Source organism: Dermacentor variabilis, chromosome 3 (assembly GCF_050947875.1).
Source record: "Dermacentor variabilis isolate Ectoservices chromosome 3, ASM5094787v1, whole genome shotgun sequence".
In the NCBI taxonomy this organism is placed as follows: domain Eukaryota; kingdom Metazoa; phylum Arthropoda; class Arachnida; order Ixodida; family Ixodidae; genus Dermacentor; species Dermacentor variabilis.
The window spans coordinates 22,438,257-22,458,825 of NC_134570.1; the positions used below are offsets into that span (position 1 = coordinate 22,438,257).

Sequence of the window (20,569 nt, forward strand, 5' to 3'; positions counted from 1 at the left end):
TTAATTGTGAAGGACAGACCACATCGAATTCGGTGCATTGAATGCCGAGCAAAATTATTTCTTTGTTTGCGTGTGTTTAGACTATACATGCTCCAGCGGTAAAACTTTCTCATTAGTATTCAGGGACAGTTCTCATAGTCAAGATCTATAGGAATGATCTGCTGCACCTTTGCTTTGTCAACATTTTAATTTTCACTGCATTGTCTACAGGAGGTACATCTGCAACTACTAGATGAAGTCTCACTTAGCTGGTGCACAACATTGCACATGAGCTTGGTCACTCTTGTGCAAGATCTACTGGAGCTGAAGTCTTCACTGAAATGTATGTTCCTATAGCTTATTTGAACATTATTGTCTTGCCTGGTTTAGTGTGCTCTTCAAGAGAACTGTCATGCATATTTCTGTTGCTGCTGCAACACAAGTAATTGACTATAGGCCTATGGCCAACAGACATGCCTTTCATCTAGCAAATAAAATTATAAGCCATAGATAAACTGCCCAGCTTCATCATTGATGGATACACCTCTATTTAGGGTGTCTTATCCAAGCATGTTAGCAGCCTACTCCGTCAAAAATTTATTTACTTAGCTGTGGTGAAATGCATTGTTACTTTAATATGTTAGCCTTGCATTGAACATTAAATGGGCTCTCTAGGGCTCTCTAGCCAGGAAGACAGGTATAAATGGCTCTCCTAACTTAACTACTGGCTCATTCATTATTAACACTGACTGATAAGCTCACCATTCCACTAAAAAAGAAATTAGTACCAGAAAAATTGGTTGTCAGTCCCTTTAAAATTTGCATGAAGGTGGTACATCTTGGCAGCAGGTCTTGTCTAATAGCATGTTGGGTGTTGCAGCTGCCTGTTTTGTCCACACTGAATTGAAATTACAAATTGCCTGTGATAATGCCAGGTAAAGAAAGGGTTGGGGGGGGGGGAGTTTTCCTCTGTGAAAAAAATGGTGGTATGCATGCCCCTGCAATGCAAATCGCTCACATTATTGGTGACAGCGGATGGGCTGTTGCTGTCTCGGTGACACATTGCACCACCATTTCTTTCACTGAGAAAAATGTGCTCTCTTGATCTTGAAGATGATCTTGTTTTACTGCAGTTGAGCGGAAAGCGCCGGAAAATATGCCACGAGATGAAGAACCAACTTCCGAGGGCTTGACATTCAACATCTGCTTGCAAGGCGGGAACAGTTTTGAGTTTCGTCTTTCAAAAGCCCACAGGTTAGGCACAGACGATGCTCTTCTGCCGTCAGTGCATATACATTTAATGCTTGTTAATTAGATTCCCACAAATAAGGCCTGTTCGATTTGCCTGCACTTCTTGCACAAGTTCACTGCGCAGTTCCGAGTTCATGCAGCGCCAGTTCAGAAGTGAAGCCACAGTGCAACAGTAGGACATTCCAGAAACTAATACAAATGGTGCAGGAATGGCACGGTGCAGGTTGTGCGTGCCTTTTGTTGCTGGTGTTCAGCATGTGCTGTGATTGTATCAGGAATGGTCATCTTTGTCACATTTTCTCTCTTTGACAGCACTCTGACAGCAAAAATGATCAGTATACGGTGCATAGTTGCAGTGCTTATGCATAAGCTGGTGAGACCTATGTGTATAAAATTCATATACCTACATTGAATTCAATTTCAAGCGCAATTTCCATCTGTCTCAGAACACTCGAGGGCGAGGCGGAGATAGGTGCTGTCATTGCCAATTAACGGTGGCATCATCGAATCATCTGCAAGCATCTGCACAAATATCTTTTTTTTTGTAGCAATGCTTGTTTACATGGCACTGCACAAATCATCTCCTTTTCTGCCTTTGAACATCAGCACTGACTATCACAGTGGTGCAGAAAGTTCAGGAACTGTGCCTGAACTTTTGCTGCCTTTTTTATACGAACGGCACTGTACAGAGGTACCATGTTTGCAGCACTGAAATGAAGAGTAAAGTGCAGCGCTTCCTGAACTAGTTCATGAAGTCCAGGCAAATAGAATGCACCTATAGAGGGATCTGTATAGGATTCATGCTCATACTTAGGACATGCTGTTCATGTTTTACCACTCATAAAAGCCTGACCTTTGCAATATGCATGTAGATGACCATTGTAACCTTAATTTGATTTCCTTTCATTGCACAGTTTGTTTGGCTGCCTTAGTCAACCAGTTTTCGATTAAAACTGACCAGTCAGGCCTTAAGAGCATGGTGTACAGAAAACAATCCATTTAGTTACCGAAATGTTTATGAGTGAAAGTAGAAATTGTTTTTTTTTTCTTTTGTTTTTAATTTTTCACAGATTGTGTAAAATATAGAGAGGCAGGAACTAGCACATAGGTGTTGGTGTCAAACATGGTGCCATTTATTCAGTTCATGGCGCCATGCAAAAACCAACATTTACATACTCATGGCTGCATCAAAGCCTGGCATCCACACAGTAGTCTATTCACGTAGCACATGTCTTTTCTGTATGTGTATCTGAAACAAAGGAAGTTACAGTGCATGTGTCATCATTTGAAAACTGTGTCAACAGCTACAACCTTTTACATTTCACACGCAGCTTCTTGGGACAATATATTGTATGCCAACTGTCACTGAGGTTGTGTTGGAACTATTTCTTAATGTTTCAGTTAGACTAGCTTACGTGTATTGTTTCTTTCTTTCTTCTTTTTTAATGCAGCAGCAGAGTACAGTACTTTTGCTTGATTAACCCATTAAGGGCTCCTTTCTTCTTTAGAAAAAGTTACCACAATGGCTCATTTCTTGATGTGGTATACTGTTACATCATAGTTAGATCAGACAAATATGTCTGCAAAAATTGGGGGAAATCTAATTCTATAAAAGCGTCGATAACCGAATGTCAATGGCCATATATATTGCAAGGAGGGCTCATCAAAAGCCAAAATAGAAATATCACTCGTGATGAGCTGATGTTGTCATGATCCCTTTAAGGGGTTTAAGCAGCTTTTGATACATGGAATACCAGATGTGTTTATATTTCAATAGTGTCACAGTCATTGCTTGTAGAGCTTGTGAATAATGTTGATAAGCAAATATTAATTGCCTTTTTACTGGCTTGTTTCTCCCTATGACAGAATCAAGTTTATCATGTCAGATCTTCACATAAAGGCAAAGCCAGCACGAAAATCCATCCACACAGATGCATTGGTGGTGTATTTTGATGAGCACCCTGTGTTTAAGCTACAGGTTGGTATGAGCTTAATGAGCATCTGTCTCTTGTTCATGTGCATGTTATAAATGTTGAATCTACAAATGCCACTATCATATTTCATCGTGGTCATCATAGTTTTGTCCACTCTGTGATAAGGGTTCTCCCAGCCATTTCTACTTTCCCTTGTTTTGCATCAGCCTGCATGCTCCTATGCCTGTGAATTTCATAATCACATCAAACCAATTAGTCTTATTCTGTCCTTGACATTGGTTATCTTCCCTTGGAAGCCATTTGCATAGCCTGACAAACCATTGTTATCTGCTCTCTGCAGTACATCACCTGCCCAATTCTACTTCTTTTTCTTCACTTAGAAATTAGAATACCATCTCATTACATTAGCACTCCATATCACACTGCTTTCCTCTGTATCTTAAGGTTATGCGTATGAACACGTAAAGTCAATACACAAACCATAGCTTGGCTGCCATTATTTTGCTTAAAAATCAGCCCACTAGGGCTTTTTTCCTTGTAGAAGAGAAGCAACAAAGGAAAAACAGAAGAGAACGAAGACATGTCTAATCAAAGTTTTATTAAGAGTTGTGAGATTGTGTTGTTGGCAGAACCATACCATTGCCATACCACTAAGCTCACTGGAATTTCACTTGGCCAATGTGGCCATTCGGATGCTGTTCACCAGTATACTTATTGAAAATCAACCTGTGCTTTTTATACTTTGAGCACATGACAATGTACTCATTATCTTATTAACACGTGTTGCTGGGCTCGCTGCTTCATGTTGGTAAGAAACAGCAAACTTTGACAACAAGAGGGAAGACACAGAACAGGCACTAGCTCGCAACTGAACATTATTTCAAACATACAAGACTTGGTTATAAAGAAACAGGAATGTTTGGAGAAGCGCAGTGCATAAAATGAGGGTCGTTGGATTGTTCAGGTGTCTTGCCATTTGTTCACATAACTTTCAAATTCTTGACAGAAGTGGCGACATGGTTGCATGTGAATTGTAGCTTGATGATTTGAGTGCGGTGTTACAAATTTATTTTTGTCAGCTTTTTGCAATATATGCCTCATTTCATGCACATTTTCTAAATTATAAATGTATTAGTGATGGTTTGTTACCTCTGAAGAATTTGTAACTTCTTTCCCCCCCTTTTTGGGCTGTTAACAGCAAGTGCAGTATGTGGCTGCCCCATCAGATGAAAAATCATCCATAAATCGCCACACGATAAAGGGATTGACTCAGCAGTACAACAAGCTCTGGTAAGGTACATTCATTGCTCTGAGTATATAACATCTGACTGAAATTTGTAAGAGTCTCTGCATAGTTGGGAATATAAAACAAACACTTCTCAACAAGTTCCTTAGACTAAAGTATTGCCACCATTTTGAAGCTGACATGGCTAATTTCTCTGGTATTACTGCTGAGTTACTGCTGTGCCCAGTTAGCTCTGAACTTTCAGGACCTTGTCAAAAGAATTAAATTGGAAAGTGTTTGTTTTGTGCATACTAGTTTCTTCTTGTATGTTAAATTTTTTTCTTTGCACTGTGGAGTTTTTCTCGATTGCTACATATATATACTACCCCATAGCTTTCCTCGTGTCTTTGCTTTCAAGTTGGTGTGAACTGGTGGCATATGGAGAGATAAAATCTTGCTGAACTCTCTAGCAGTTGCAGACATTACGTAGTGCAAATTGTTCATGCTAATTTAAAGCAACACATTTTTTGTTGCATTATCCACTGGCATTCTGTAGTACGAGGTATATTATTTTTTTTTTTCTGATTACATTTACCTAATTGTGCATTTTCTATAGATTTGGGCAAATATAAACTTTTTCAAATACGAATTGAATGCAAATAGTAAGTATGTCGAACTGAATATCACATAGTCAAATGCACATGCATGTAATTAGGCATACCTAAATATTTGCTTCGGTATTAGGTACGTGCCTGGTACTGACTAGGGCAATAAACACAGCTAAATATTAGGGACAGAGGATGCACAACATCATAATTGTTAATAAGTAAGGTACACGAATAGCCTCTCAACAACTTTAGAGCCTGGTTTCAAACAAATTTTCCAAGAAACAATGGCTGCTGTATGACTACATTTCAAGAATACTATTTCAGCAACACTGCTAGCCTGGAAAGGCTGTGAGCAGGAGTGGGGTACGAGATGCATAAATACATATAACACAGACAACACATGTTTTGCATAATGTCGCTTTCCCATTACACGCACGCACGCACACACACACACACAAACACACACACACACACACACACACACACACAGGAGGAATGGCTTCATGTACAAATAAATACAGGGTTTAAGTCACATCGGAAAACATATAGGGTAAGACATAGGCGTACAAGGCAACAAAGGAAATCTTTGCATATAGACAAAAAAGAAAACAAAAGAACTAGTGTCTTCTGGCTAATTAAATTGTTGACAGGTGAGCCTTCAGGGCTGAAATGGTAGCAGCTGAAGACGAGCATTCCTCAACGTCGGCTGGAAGCATGTTCCGTTCTCGCACCGTTCGTGGAAAGAATGAATTTTTAAAGATATCGGTTCGACAATGAAATTCCCGCAGTTTTTTGGAGTAGTGAGAGCGTGTGCTTTTTTTGGTGACAGATTGAATAAAATCATCCGTTGTTATTTTTATTTTATTGTGACAGAGTAGATACAGGTACTGCAACCGATCAGCATGGCGCCAGGACTCTAACGAATCCAGTTCAGACTTTTTCACCAAAGCACTAGCAGATGCGCGCCAGCTGTAGGTATTGTAAACAAACCTGACCAATTTTCTTTGAATACTTTCCAATGAGACAATATTTTCTTTCATGTGCGTGTCCCACACTATTGACGCATATTCTATTATTGGTCAGATAAACGTTTTATATGTCATCAGTTTAATTTCTTGTAGCGCCTGCCACAGTGTTCATCCTAGGTACCCAAGTTTGCTTACTGCTTTTTTCTTGATGTAAGGAATATGCTCGTTCCACTGAAGATCCGAGGTAAATATGATGCCTAAATACTTATAAAGCTTTACTTCAGATAATAAATTTCCATTTAAAAAGTAGTCAAACTGTAATGGTAAGCACTCATGAGAACTGTTTTTTCTGGGTTAATTTTCATTTGCCAGGTCTCGCACCGTTTTTCTATGTGATGAAGAGCTTGATTTAATTGAAACTTGTTGTGAGGGTTATCAATCATATGGTAAATTATGTAGTCAAATGCAAATAGCTTAATTTCGACGGATACTTGATTAACATTGTCATCTATAAATACCAAGAAAAATAGTGGTCCCAGGATCGACCCTTGTGGAACTCCCGAACCTAGTTACAGGTGCTGAGCAGATATCTTGTAGACACTAAATAAATTGTTACCAAAAGAAAAGTCAGAACTTTGGAAGAAGAAAGAAAAAAAGCCACTGGAGTTCTTATGTGGCATGGACACATGTGAAGAGGCACATTGAAAGGAAATCTTCACAGATTGGGGTATAACCAGGGCCAAGACTCCTTTGCGATTTGCGACATCTTGATACACATGCAAATTCCTATGCGAAACTCCTCCAAACACAGAGAATTGACCAAAATTGCTCCACGCTGTACCAGAACGGCTTTGGCACATATGCTCTGGCAGTGGCCGCCAACAACAAGCAGACTCCTCCTCTGCAAAGGACTGCAGCTGTTCACGTTATGCACACCACACGACGGCGCCTCTGGCGCAGTTTCTCATAATTTTCTCACTTGTAACACTGAACTTTTAAGCCCTTACGGCAAGTGGCTGGTGCGCGTGTGGCCACTCGCGGCTGTCGTCGCTCCTGTCAGAATGGGCAGGGCATGCTAAGGCGGCTGTATTTAGAATGTACCAGAGTACGGTTGGAGTGGGCCAAGCGGCACAGCGCTCCCTAGCTGAGGCGCAAAACAACGAGAAAAGGTCTCAGTTTTGCCCAAAAGGAGAAGCATCGATTGCAATAGCAAATTATTAGAGAGCTACACGAAGTAAGGATAGTAGTTTTATCAGCTGTATAATCATATAAACATAGGCATGCTAACTAAATTAACAAGCATGATGTCATGTGCACACAAGCAAACATGAGCACATCTCACTCGACAACTGTGGAAACTCGCTGTCAAAATGCTGGAGTGAGAAAGCGCGGCAGCACTAAGTGAATTGACCTTCGTGCTGCCTCTTGCTTCTACGCGAACTAAGTGGCTTAAACAGTGGACACGGAGCTCGCCGCACACTCTGTCCATCGCAGACCACTTTCTAAAATAGGGCCCATGCGGCCACACCATACGCAGCAGCCACCAAAGTAGAACCCCCCCCCCTCCCCCCATGGTGCTATGCGCGCGACGAAAGACGGTGTGCTTCATCCCCGCTTTTCTCCCTTGTGCATGTGAGAATGAGCTGCCATCATCGGCTCACCCTCGCACGCTTTCACTCGCACATACGGCACATGGCACCGGGCGACAATGTTATTACCCTTGGACTTTATACAGAATGTCACGTCGGTAGCAGAAATGTGCCTGGAGTGTCCGTGTAATTTCTGTGGAAATGAATGCTATCGAAATAAAAATAATAGACTGAGGGCGCTGCAAGCAAACTAGATATTAGGGACAAGCGCTGCACCGAGTTCAGCAGGTGGGCATCTCTTCCCAGGGCCGGCATAATGTAAAACTATTCCGATCTGTTTTGATGCTTATATGGGCGAAGCCTGGCTCATTTTGACCTATCATGAAGTGCTAATCATTTACATTATGCGCTACAGTAGGCGTTTTCGATTCACCCTGGTCTATTATGTAGAAATGGCTTTTAATAAACCACAGTAGTTCATAAATCTTGCTTCCCTGTACGGTCTGTTGGTCAAGCACATTTCCAGGCACTTCACGACACTGTCGGGACATTAACGAAACATGTATCTGTAAAAAAATGTCTTGGGCTACTTTTTGAAATTTCGGGCTCACTATTGCAGAATGCATGTTTTTTTGTGATTGCTACCACTAATAAAAAATCTACAGGCACTATTACCAAAACTTGCACGCACTAGAAAGTTTGTTTCAGGGTAATTGGCTTCAAAACTTAGCTTAAGACGTTGCTTAAAATAGTTGCAGTGCAGTGCTTGTGTTAGTTTATTCTGTGTCTCGTCGTGGTTTCGGCACTGCCATATTTCATTATTCCACCAAAATTCAGATTGGCCTGCGCCAAACTGCTTCAAAATATAATTTTATCTGCTACAAATTATTGCAGAACAAAATTTTGTCTGCTCCAAGCTGCTCCAGAATGCAGTTTTCTCTGCTCCAAACTGCTCCAAAACGCAATTTTACTTGCTCCAGAAATTGCTCCAAAATGGCTTTGGGCGGCCCACCCCTGCATAACCTTAACTGTTCACGCTGTACCCACTTAGATAAATACATTGTTTTTCTAAATGTTTCCATACTAGTAGCTCTCACAGCCTAAATCTTTTGCCATTGAAACCCAGAACTGACATGTACAAAGATAGCTTTCTCCCTCTACAATTAAATGTTGGAATGCTTTACCCAGAAATGGTCATTATTTATCTTGACCAATTTTTTGTCTGCACCTGACATACGATGTTATCACTATGATGTTATCGCTACTCCTGCTTTAGCCCAAGATCGGCTGCAGTATGCAAAAATACATGAATAAATAAAAGCTGAAACTGCTACCGACTAGACTGCGAAAAACACTAAATCACAGATTACAAGCAAAAATTATGGGTTGTCACGTAGGCTTTCGCTGCGAAACCAAAAACAAACCTTGCATTACTTATTTTGTTCCTGCATTGCTTAACGGAGAAGAGTAACCACATTTTTACATTCGATTGTTGGGAAATATTTGGTTACTTTCGGAATTGAAACATACCAAATATTTCCTTTTTTAACACGAGTATAAATAGTTAGCCTGTAGTATTCGATTCGTATTTGAAACATCGAATGCTCGCCCATCCCTAATAAAGAAAGTTTTTTTTTTCTGGACTTCGGAATAAAAAAACATTGTACATATTGTATTGCAGCTCAAAATAAGTTAACCAAGTGCAATTGGTAAAACTTCTCACGCATTCTTTATTCTGTGGATATAGTAGCTATGCTCTGCAATCACGAAACTGTTTTAGATTAGCTGTTTCTGTCCAAGGCAATTCCAGGCCGGATTGTGGGAACATACAATGGGCTGACATGGCAACAAGGTTCTAATTTACCTATTAGTTTGCTGCTTTTTCTTTTTTTTCTTTTTTTGTCATTAATAACGGATTCATGCTTGATTTTCTGGAAGAAATGCTTTAATGATATTGCACATGTGTGACCTTGTGGGGGTTTTATTTTTGGAAATAGACAAATTTACATATAACCATTGGCTAGTTCTAAAGTTACCAGACATTTCAATCCCAGAAGAAACTCACAAACCTAAAGAATCACACTTAAATTCAGATTAATAACCACCTTGCAGACTTGAGAACCTTCATATTGCACTGTCGTTGTATAATAAACTTGATGATAATAAAGAAATTTGTCAGCAGTTCTCATTTTTTGTCACAATGAGATATGTGTGGCTATCCTTATTTAGAGTTTGTTATATTTATTTATTTATTTATTTGTTTATTTATTTCACATAAGCTCTAGCACCAAAGCATGGGAGGGGAGTGAGTTACATAATGTAGAAAGGAACAATAACAGAATAAAACATGGCATGTTATAGAATGTATTAGCAGCAAATCATGGATACAAAAAAAATGCAAACTGCATGCATTGCAACATGTATGGGAAAAAAGTTCTGATTCATTTTACTGTTCTTACTGTTTTGCTTCTAACTGGAACATAATTTATGGAACATCTCAAATAATGTTTGCTCATGATTGTGTATTGCAGGACTCTTTCCATTGAAGAAATGCGAGTTGCTTTCCCCTACGAGTACAACTTTGCAGAAGCCTGTAGTGAAGAGGTAATTATTTTGGATTGCTTGCTACGGGTCTTGGATTTATTATTCTACGCAACTATATTTCAGGCTGTTAACATCATTAGATGGTTAAAGCTTGTCCACAAGAAGGGCAAGGTACCTTTTACAGCTGATTCACCACTTCCCTCTGACTTTTCTATCAAGGCTAAGGTAAGACTAAGCAAATTGGTCACTAACTTTTATGGTTTATTGAGTACTATGAAATTCAAACATGCTAATTTATGACTGTAGAGTTAAAGTTAACTATGCCATTAGTGTCTTGAATTACACATAGTTTTTACTTTACTGATATCTCTCTGTGTTTATGTCAGACACTGACAATAGAGCTTGGTGATGATCCATTTGAAGTGAAGCTCAGGAACAACTACGAGGTAAGATTATCCTTCTTCCGCCTTCTCGTTCAAATATCGCAATGTTGAAGTGTACGTAGTTGGCAAAGTTCTGAAGTCTTGTGCATGTGCCTTTGCAGCTACTTGAAGACGAATATCATGAAAGCCTGAAGAGAAAGAGAATGCTCGATGAGAAGATTGAAAACTATCGCAAAACACATCTTTTGCTGCCGGGTATGTCTGCTGATCAATTTATTTCTTGATCGCTTTATTTCTTAAAATCCTAAAACTTGGCAAAATTATCATGCTTAAGATTTCTATGCCTCTTCCCAACTTTGGCTTATTTCTTTGAAAATCTCGCGCAACACACCCTTACACACACTTAGAAAGTGGGAATATAGTAATGTGCATTTTATCATTCCATCTTTGCCTGTTATGAGCCTTATGCATCCTTGCCAAAGCTTACTATTTTATCGTAAAATAGCTCATTTTTAGCATTCGTATTTAGTTGTCTTATTGACACAAATATTTTACTATTTTTAATTTGCATATAGTTCAGGGCAAAATTGATTTAAAGAGAGACAGGTACAGTAAATGAGTGACTTGTTATAGCACAACTTTTCAGACCTGTTCATTATATTAGTACGAACATACCCGTGCAGCAGCAACATAACTGATAGAAAGAATATGTATGTATACTGGCAACCGAATTGTTGATTATTTTATTAATAAACTTCACAAGCATTTTGGCTTGTCTGCGGTGTGGATCGTTCTTGCTCTGTTCATCGCTCCAATACTGAAGAAAGTTTATGACCCGTTAGTAAACAGTCAGCATACTAAATAATCAAACAATTTTGTGTATGTTTTGCCAGATTTTAGTATTTATTGGCTTTCAGTGTCGTGTTTTTCAAATTCTTATGTTGGCAGGTCTGATTAAGGAAAACCAGGAAGTTCAGTGTTCTCATGCATGAAAGAAATTCGTGGGCAATCGTGTGTCTTGTGTCGTAAATAATTCTTATTCCTAGGGCAGGTGTATTTGCATGTGAAACAGTGCTGCACATTTTGCTTACTTCCATTCCATTACAATATGTAAGGCAACACCAAATTTGCCCTCAAGATGCCATAGTGGGTAAACACAAGTGACTCGTACAGATATACGTGTTCAATGAGACTTAAGGCTCAATCAGAAAACTACTTGTAACATATCAACATGTCAGATTCAAATCCACACATTACAAGTGATTGTTGCTTGAACACAGATTTGGTGTTCCCTGATATATTACTCACAATTGTACAGGCACAACAATCATTTGCAATACGGCTTAAGCTTTGGAAAAAATTTTGAATTCAGTTCAGTGTTCAAATCATTTCAGTTAACCATTTGTATGCCAGCTGCTTTTATACTCACCTTCCCTGTGATCAACCAATGTCGTACCGATAGTCCCACAGACAGTTTTCACTTTGGGACCTCCTCCTGTAACACTTATATACTAAGGCAACTATGTATTTTTATGATGTGGCAATAAACTTCAATTTAAAAATATATATATATAGAAACATTTGTTTACAGCATGTGCATAACAGGTATAAAAATATACTTATATACCCTTATTAACTCGAACTCTGATGTCTCGAAATATCACTTGTCTAAATTTTTTCCAGCCATGATGTCAACCCATTTGTTTTTCACTCCTTACGTCAAAATGCTTTTGCACCTGACTCCAGAAATCTTGAAATCTTTACTTCGAAAATACCAAGAAAAGGCAACGTGCAGCGTTGGCAACGTCACTTGCACTCACTTTTCACCCAACAGCAGCTCATTAGCCCAGCCAGGCACCGCACCGGGCTCTGCTCCCTCATCTTTTCCCCCTTCTTTCTATCACTACTCGCATGCACTTGCTTGGGTAATTGCTGCCCTTTTGTTGGGGCCTCACGCAGCAACGGTGAGCTGGTAGCTATCCTTTTTCCCCCTCCTCTCATTTAGGATACTGTCAGTGACACATCAGTGCAGTCACAGCATATTAATCATGACCTTGAGCACTTTTGAGCATATGTGATCAGCTCACGTGCTGCACCCTATAGGACCCATCATGCGAGCCCACAGTGTTTCAGTGACATTGCAGTTTGACAAAGGTGGCCGCTTCAGGCTTGCACGCCATTATACCATAAATTTTGCGTTATTCATGGGTGTCTGCTAAAAGTGTGACCACTGCACTCTTCCACAGTTCAGTATTGGCTTTTGAAGTGACATTGTCCGGTATTCATTACGATACAAAAAGAAGCAGTGTCATCTTTCTAGATGTCTGGAACCAATTATGCTCGGATGACTGGCTTCAAATATTGCAATCTTCTTGGTTAAATGCCAGGCATGCTGTTTGGGCATAATGCCAGTAACACCGCTGCCTGTAGACACCAACATGTCCGGTGCTGAAGCACGTGAAAGTGACCTAGAATATTACTGGCAGCATTTTGGAAAAACTCAATGCAATCTATGCGCAGCCATCTGGCTTCTATCTTTATGATTATGCTTATCTAAAAACTGCGCTTATCTCATAATTTTTTCCAGTTTTTACAGCTTCGAGTTAACGGCAGTTTACTGTACTGCTCCACTATGTGAGGAGGTTGCTACAAGGCTTACCCATTATGGGTTTACCTTGAAGTGTATCAAGAGATTTTCATATATTATCCAGAGCATCAAACGCTGACAAATATAGTACTAGCTGTAGCTTGTTACAGCTTATTTTGAGCTAGCAAATATGGTTAGCCTATCATATAGCTTGTATGGTGATTTTTTAAGTTTCCCATGGTTAAAGTATTAAACACAAGTATAAGCATCAGTTACGCTATCATTTTTCTTTTGTGTTCTAATAAGCCTTATTGTTAGCACACGCCAAATTTCACCTTATGGCTGTTCTCATTTTATGACACATTGCTAAACACGATGAAGCCAGCAGTCAATGAAGCTTGACTTCACGTGATAGTAACTAACAAAAAAAATGGAACCCATGAAATGCTGTTGTTCTGTTAGAGAGTCCAAGTGCTTGTAGATGTATACTAAAGCCACAAACACCACCTACTGCATTGAAATAAAGACTCTTTTGCTGAGGGCTGCGGCCATAACTTGGACAATTAGTGGACTTTCTCAGCCCGTCTATGCTCTTTGGCAATTTTTAGATTTGCAGAGTACTTGTTGATCTCGAGGTCGTGAGTTCAACCCCCGTGGTTTTTGATGGGGGTGAAATGCAAAAACGCTTGTGTTCATAGATTTAGGTACACATTAAAGAACACCAGGTGGTTAAGATTAATCCAGAGTTTCCCTCTACAACATTCCTTATAACAAAATTGTGTCTTGGGCACTTAGTATCCCAGAAATTAATTTTACATATCAATCTTATACGCAATGTCAAGATGCTAGCGCAGGCAGGAAAACGTTCAGGACAGGAAAGAGCGTTACATTTGTCCGCTCTTTCCTGTCCTGAGCTTTTTTCCGCCTTTAGTCATGTATTAACATTGCATAATTAATTTTACACTTTAGTGTAAGCACCCATAAGTTGTGTACCGTTGATGGTGGATGTTCTTTGCTGAGACAGTAATATTTTTTCTTTCTTAAGCCTAGTGTATTGTAAGAAAATTTTTAGAGGTGTCTGCTGAATCACTAATTGAACTAGCCTACAGCAAAGCTGCATGATTGCTTATATTGTAACTTTGAAAGCTCGATTGGCTGTGCCTTGCTAATTTAGTGTGCCTTACTTTAGTGAGAAGATTCAGACCTGATGAAATTATCAATCTCAAGAATTAAATTTAATAATGCTGCAACTGTCGCCATTGACGAGGTTCAAGGCATATGGCCCTAACAGCATGACATGAATGTCTTCCCACAGCCTCCAAGCTGAACGAGCTCTATGCCAGCCTCAGGAAGAAGAATGCCGACATATATGTCCAACGTTCCAAGCAGCTTGGGCAGGGAGCATCTATGCGATCTCACCTCGTCCTCTGGCACTTTGATCAACTTGAGGTACTGGCCCTGGCTGACCCATCATACCATGGCACTGAGGCTGTTGTTGAAGTAATGCGTCGACTTGATCCCGAGAGGTGGGTGAACAACTTCTGTTTATCGTTGAAGGTATGTTGAACATGCACGTATGCGCGTACACACACGCACACACACACGCGCGCGCACGCACACACAATGTGGCCTACTTTTGATTCTTTTATTTGAAGATGGTTTCCTTGTGTATGTGTACTGCATACAGAAGCTCTCGCAATATTGATGAAACAGGAAGAATGGCAGTGGGCTGACAAGACAGTGGCATGGTTGTGCATGCCTTTAGAAAGTTATTCTATCAGATACAAATAAATGCATCATTCATTCTTCGTTATTTAAAATGACTTCAGTGACAGGTGGGCATGCTGATATCAGTTTCTGCTAGAAATCATCACTTTGTGACTCTTCCTTCTACAAAAAAAGTTATTTGCAAAATGTTGAATGAACATGCATGTTTCTTGCTATATATTTTCCACATGGATTTCGAATAAATGTGTAGCACTCGTTCATTATGTATGGCATTTTTTTGTCTATGATTACACTGTCCATAACTTCAGTGCCACTTTCTGTTATACCGGCGAGCCTTCTGGACCTCTGTTGATTCACAGATATTAGCAGCACAATTGCTATATTGTTTTAAGATAGTTCCCTGTCCAAGTGTTTCAGTCATTAATGTCCCACATGAAAATTTCTCTCATTCTGGCTCTGGCTGTTGCATCTGTCCTCGAGTGCAACCTCCGAGACATTTATTTTCCGACAGGAGCAATAGCATGCAGCTAACAATTAATGTCTATTCACACATGTCAGCTAGATTGCTCACTTTAGTTCCAGAATGACGGTGTATATTGTTTTGAGGGATCTGTTTTTTTCTTTCTCTCATAAAACAAAATTTTTTTTTTTCAGCTCTTTCACCCCTTTTTTGTGGCTGATGGACAAAGTTTCATCGCCGATAGAAAGGCGCCGACATAAAGTGGGCACGCGTTCACGCAAATGAGTTGTGGGGCACAATTGTTACTGAGTGTGCTGACACACGTGCTGACCGCCAATACTACTGCTACAGATTTGCCACTTAATGGCTCTGTTCTCTATTGAATTGCACAATGAAACAACAAACACTGCCTAAATGCCCTCACTGCAACAAATATAAACACCATCTAGTTCACCATTCTTTTAATAAGGAAATAGCTTTTTTGAAGTAGTCATTTACATTGACAGCCATCGTTGATAGTTTCTGCACAAATTTTTTTTTACCATTTTAGACTCTTGCACTTGGAAAAACCCAGTGTTACAATTGTGCTAGCTTCTAGTGACCGTGTCCATTTTTCTTTTTTTTTTTTTTGTATTCCTCCTTGTGCTTCTCTGTATTGTGAAGAGCCAGCATTAATATTGATAATTGTCGGCATTGCTTGCACACAGCCCCTATCCTGAGGAAGGAATGCATTTCTCGACCCTATGGTGTCGCCGAGTGACAGGCAGCATCAAATCTGTCACCTGCCAGCTGCGTGACTTCCCACAATTCATGGTGGACTGGCGGGAATTCCAGGTGTGGGGCACCCTGGCCGGTGCTGAGCAGGAGGCACCGCCACGAGGTATCACCTAAATTTTAATCTTTCTTTGCTTTGCTTAAGACTGTCATTTCCTTTTCTTGATTTTTATTTATTTATTTATTTATTTGTTTGTTTTGTAAATACGAGCTAAGCTACTAGGCAACTGAATTTTGCGGAAAGGCCAAGATCTGTACGTTTTAAGGAAAATGAAGACATGACATGCATAGACTCTGGTGCATTCGAACCTGCAAAGAGCAAGCACAATAGAATGTAGCTAAAGGTAAGGGGTGATGATTAGTACAACTAGACAATGAGAGTGCACAGCGTTTTCAGGTCCAATGGCCAATGCACTTTAACAGCGTATATCCACTTGGCCTTACTAGTAAACCAAGGGCAGCTGCTCCAACGCATGTGCACATCTGACTACTCAATGCAGCGTATTGCAATCTTGTTAGTAGGATCTATCTTTTTAGCTAAGTGGATAATTGTTTACTGCACTTCATGCTTGCATTATCATTTGTTGCTTATTATTGCATCATTATGCTGCCTCATCTTATCAGTTCAGGGAACCTGTGCACCTATATTGTGTTTATGTAAGAGCCCATTTCTTTAGTTATCTCCACATTCAGTTCCAATTTCTGCCTATGTTTTGCATGGTATTCACACAGTTGCAAAGCCAGTGCTAAGGTGAAAGGACGCATTGCAGTTAAAGGTGCCCCACAAAAAACAATGCCAACTGTTTGTAATGTTAATGACCCTCACAGGGCCTCTGACACGTAGGTAAATGATGGTACTGATGCTTAAAATTATGTATTGGAATCGATGTAAGTGAAGCTTTCTGTGCTGTTTGCACTGTGACGAGATTTGGTGGTGATGTTGATGGCTTACGACAGTCATGATGTGATGTTAAATGTTACCTTGTGTGCACCACTTGTGTTTGTCTATGTAATACACACAACACACAGAGACATGTGTTTACTTGAGGCGTTCTAGTGCGCATTATTTGTAGCCTGCGAGAAAGTTAGCACTGTTATTCCCTCACACGGGCACATCGCATTGTGGCTGAAATTTTGATTCGCTAGACAGCCACTTGCTTGTTGTCGTCTTGACGTTGTGGTGCTTTAGTGAGGCTTTGCGTCTGCATGCCTTCCATCAGTTTTCCACATGTACAAACTTGCATGGTGTTTATTTTTCAGAAATAGCAGAAATGTTACACATCATGCCTTGAATGAAAATTTTTAGTTTGCCCGCAACTGTTGCTATGTCTAGTGGTAATGTTTCTTTTATTGATGAAACCCCAAGTGAAGCATGCTTTCTGGTGGCTCCTTTCCCTTCTCCCACGATCGTCCCATGTATGCAAGCTGCCACGAGTGAAGAGTGGCTATTATTCACCCATTCGTCTGGGCACTAGCTTTATGCATTCTCTGTCTCCTCTTTCTGCCATATTATCTCCCCTCTGGGCTGTTGTATGCGAGTACAAAAGTAAGCGCTGCAGTTTTTGCACTGTTTCTGCAGGGCGGGTTAATGCATAATTACAGCCATCCAGAGTGCTCTGTGTCAATGGCTAGGGAGTTCCGGAGGACATCGGGACAATGACCAGAGAGCTCCAGAAGGCATTGTGGCAATGCCCATGAAGTTTTTTGCTGGAAAGGGCTCACAGACGTCTCTCCCACGTCCCTACCATATATATCTACGCAATACCTATTCACCACCTAGCCCAGCAGTCACCGATCATCATCAGCCTATTTTATGTCCACTGCAGGATGAAAGCCTGTCCCTCCGATCTCCAATTACCCTTGTCCTGTGCCAACTGATTCCAACTAGCCTGCAAATTTTTTAATTTCATCAGCCGATCTAGTCTCCTGCCACTGCACTTCCCTTCTCTGGGTACCCATTCCATTACCCTAATGGGCCAAGAGTTATCTAACCTACGCATTAGATGACCGGCTCAGCTCCATTTTCTTCTCTTAATCTCAATTAGAATATCGGCTATCCCCATATGCTCTCTGATCCACACTGCCCTCTTCCTGTCTCTTAATGTTACACCTAACATTCTTCGTTCCATTGCTCTTTGCGCGGTCCTTAACTTGTTCTCAAGGTTCCTTGTCAGTCTCCAAGTTTCTGCCCAATACGTTAACACCAGTAGAATGCACTGATTGTACACCTTTCTTTTTATTGATAGTGGTAAGCTTCCGGTTAGGATCTGAAAATGTTTTTATTTTTATTCTTCTGTAAATTTCCTCATGATCAGGGTCCCCTGTGAGTAATTGACCTAGGTAAACATACTCCTTCACAAGGTGTAGAGGCTGACTGGCGATCCTGAGCTCTTGTTCCCTTTCCAGGCTATTGATCGTAATCTTTGTTTTCTGCATATTAATCTTCAACCCGACTCTTACACTCTCTCTGTTAAGGTCCTCAATCATTTGTTGTAACTTGTCCCCAGTGTTGCTAAACAGGACAATTTCATCTGCAAACTTACTCCATGCTTGGAAGAAGTATTTCAGCTATTAAACTGGGAAGGCTTAGGAGTAAGGATCAACGGCGAATACCTCAGGAACCTTCAGTTTGCAGATGACATTGTCCTGTTCAGCAACACTGGGGACAAGTTACAACAAATGATTGAGGACCTTAACACAGAGAGGTTCCCGAGGTATTCGCCGTTGATCCTTACTCCTAAGCCTTCCCAGTTTAATAGCTGAAATACTTCTTCCAAGCATGGAATAAATAGCATTGGAGAGGTTGTGTCAACTTGTCTGACCTCTTTCTTTATAGGTATCTTTCTACTTGTGAAGAATTAAGGTAGCTGTGGAATCTCTGTAGATATTTTCCAAGGTGCTTACGTAAGCGTTCTGCACTCCTTGATTACGTAATGCCTCTATGACTGTTGGTATCTCTGCTGATTCAAATGCCTTTTTTTAATCTACGAAAGCCATATAGAGAGGCTGATTGTACTGTGCAAATTTCTCGATTACCTTATTGATGACATAGATGTGATCAATTGTAGAGTATCCCTTCTTGAAGCTGACCTGTTCCCTTATTTGACTAAAGTCCAGTGTTGCTGTTATTCTATTGGAGATTATCTTGGTGAATATTTTGGTATATTTGAATGGAATATTTATATCATATTGGAAGCAAGCTATGAGCATATAATTGTTCAATCCTTTAGCATCTCCCATTTCGTGGGTTAGTGTAATGTTGGCATTCTTCCAGCTCTCTGGGACCCTTGAAGTCATGAGACAGCTTCTATAGAGGGCCGCCAGCCTTTCAAGCATGATGTCTCCTCCATCTTTGATTAAATTGAGTGTTATTCCATATTCTCCTGCTGCTTTTCTCTGTTTCATGCCTTGCAAGGCCCTTCTAACTTCATCACTACTTATAGAAGGAGCCTCTGTAACCTGTTCATTACTACTTCAAATGGAGGTATGGCTTTTGGGTACTGTACAGGTCAGTATGTCAGCTATATCCTGTACCAAATGTTTTTGTTAATGGTAAAAAAAGGGACATAATCAATTTCCTTAGACTAACGTAGCGCTTTTTTCATATATTATCTTTTGCCGTTGTGCTAAGTTATTGAATTCTTCAATGCTAAATGTGAAACGTGCTTGCAGCAAAACGGAGCTCAACAGTTGAAGTGGGTGCACCATGGGGGAATATGACTGTGGAAAGAAGCATGCCATCCCTGAAATTCTATCACGACTTGACTTGGGGTGAGTAATGTGTAAACTATGCCTTAAACACAGTACTACAATGTGGTATCTGAGTCTGCTATTTTTAGAAATTGACTGCAGTGACTGTGCAGAGCTTAAACAAAAGTGCATTACTCACTTATCAGTTCTGGGTGTGCACGTACATCTTAGCGTGTTCACCGGGAAATTGTTTCATTTGAATAGAGCTTCCGAACGCTGTGGTTGCATGATGCATCGGCTCCGTCTTTTTTCGTGTGCTGTGTCCAAATTCTTGCCTCGACTCTTGTGATTTTTGGATCACTGGTGCTGTAAGTGACCCGCTGTCGAACGACACCTCTTCAGCGGAAATTGGACCTGTCATCTTCAGCTCATCGCCAATTATTCGAAACATCCAAACCCTTGCGCCCCTGCCGCGCAACGCCGGCAGCGTGCGTCGGCGGTAGCAGCTGCAGCAGCCATGAGTCAGGACGGCGTCGTCGACAGCGTCGACATGACTCCGGAAGAGATCCTCGATTGGCGCGAGAAATTTATTTACTCCGACACCAAGAAGCCTTCGCCAACCTCGCCCAGCGCCCTCAAAACTCCACGGCAAGTAAGCCACATTCTGCCTCGTCCTCCTCCACTTCCAGCCGCAGAATACAAAATAATTCTTCGTGTACACGGTGGAGTCAACTGCGCCAACATACATCCAGTCTCTCTCCGCGACATCGTCATCAAGTCCACTGGTCTCTCCACGGCTGCAGCGTCACTAGATCGACTCCGGGCCAACGAGATTAACAACACAATCAT

General features: G+C 40.6%; 1 protein-coding gene across 1 annotated transcript in view; it reads left to right on the forward strand.

The window, feature by feature from the left end:
- The window catches only part of hob (bridge-like lipid transfer protein family member hobbit), a 134,570-nt gene that overhangs the window by 67,673 nt on the left and 46,328 nt on the right, over positions 1-20,569 (forward strand). The window contains exons 19-29 of the mRNA XM_075684476.1: positions 211-322; positions 1,113-1,233; positions 3,097-3,208; positions 4,363-4,454; positions 10,086-10,158; positions 10,222-10,323; positions 10,485-10,544; positions 10,643-10,736; positions 14,384-14,594; positions 15,964-16,136; positions 19,703-19,801. Coding sequence (XP_075540591.1) covers positions 211-322; positions 1,113-1,233; positions 3,097-3,208; positions 4,363-4,454; positions 10,086-10,158; positions 10,222-10,323; positions 10,485-10,544; positions 10,643-10,736; positions 14,384-14,594; positions 15,964-16,136; positions 19,703-19,801 — 1,249 coding nt within the window. The remainder of the gene's footprint in view (positions 1-210; positions 323-1,112; positions 1,234-3,096; positions 3,209-4,362; positions 4,455-10,085; positions 10,159-10,221; positions 10,324-10,484; positions 10,545-10,642; positions 10,737-14,383; positions 14,595-15,963; positions 16,137-19,702; positions 19,802-20,569) is intronic.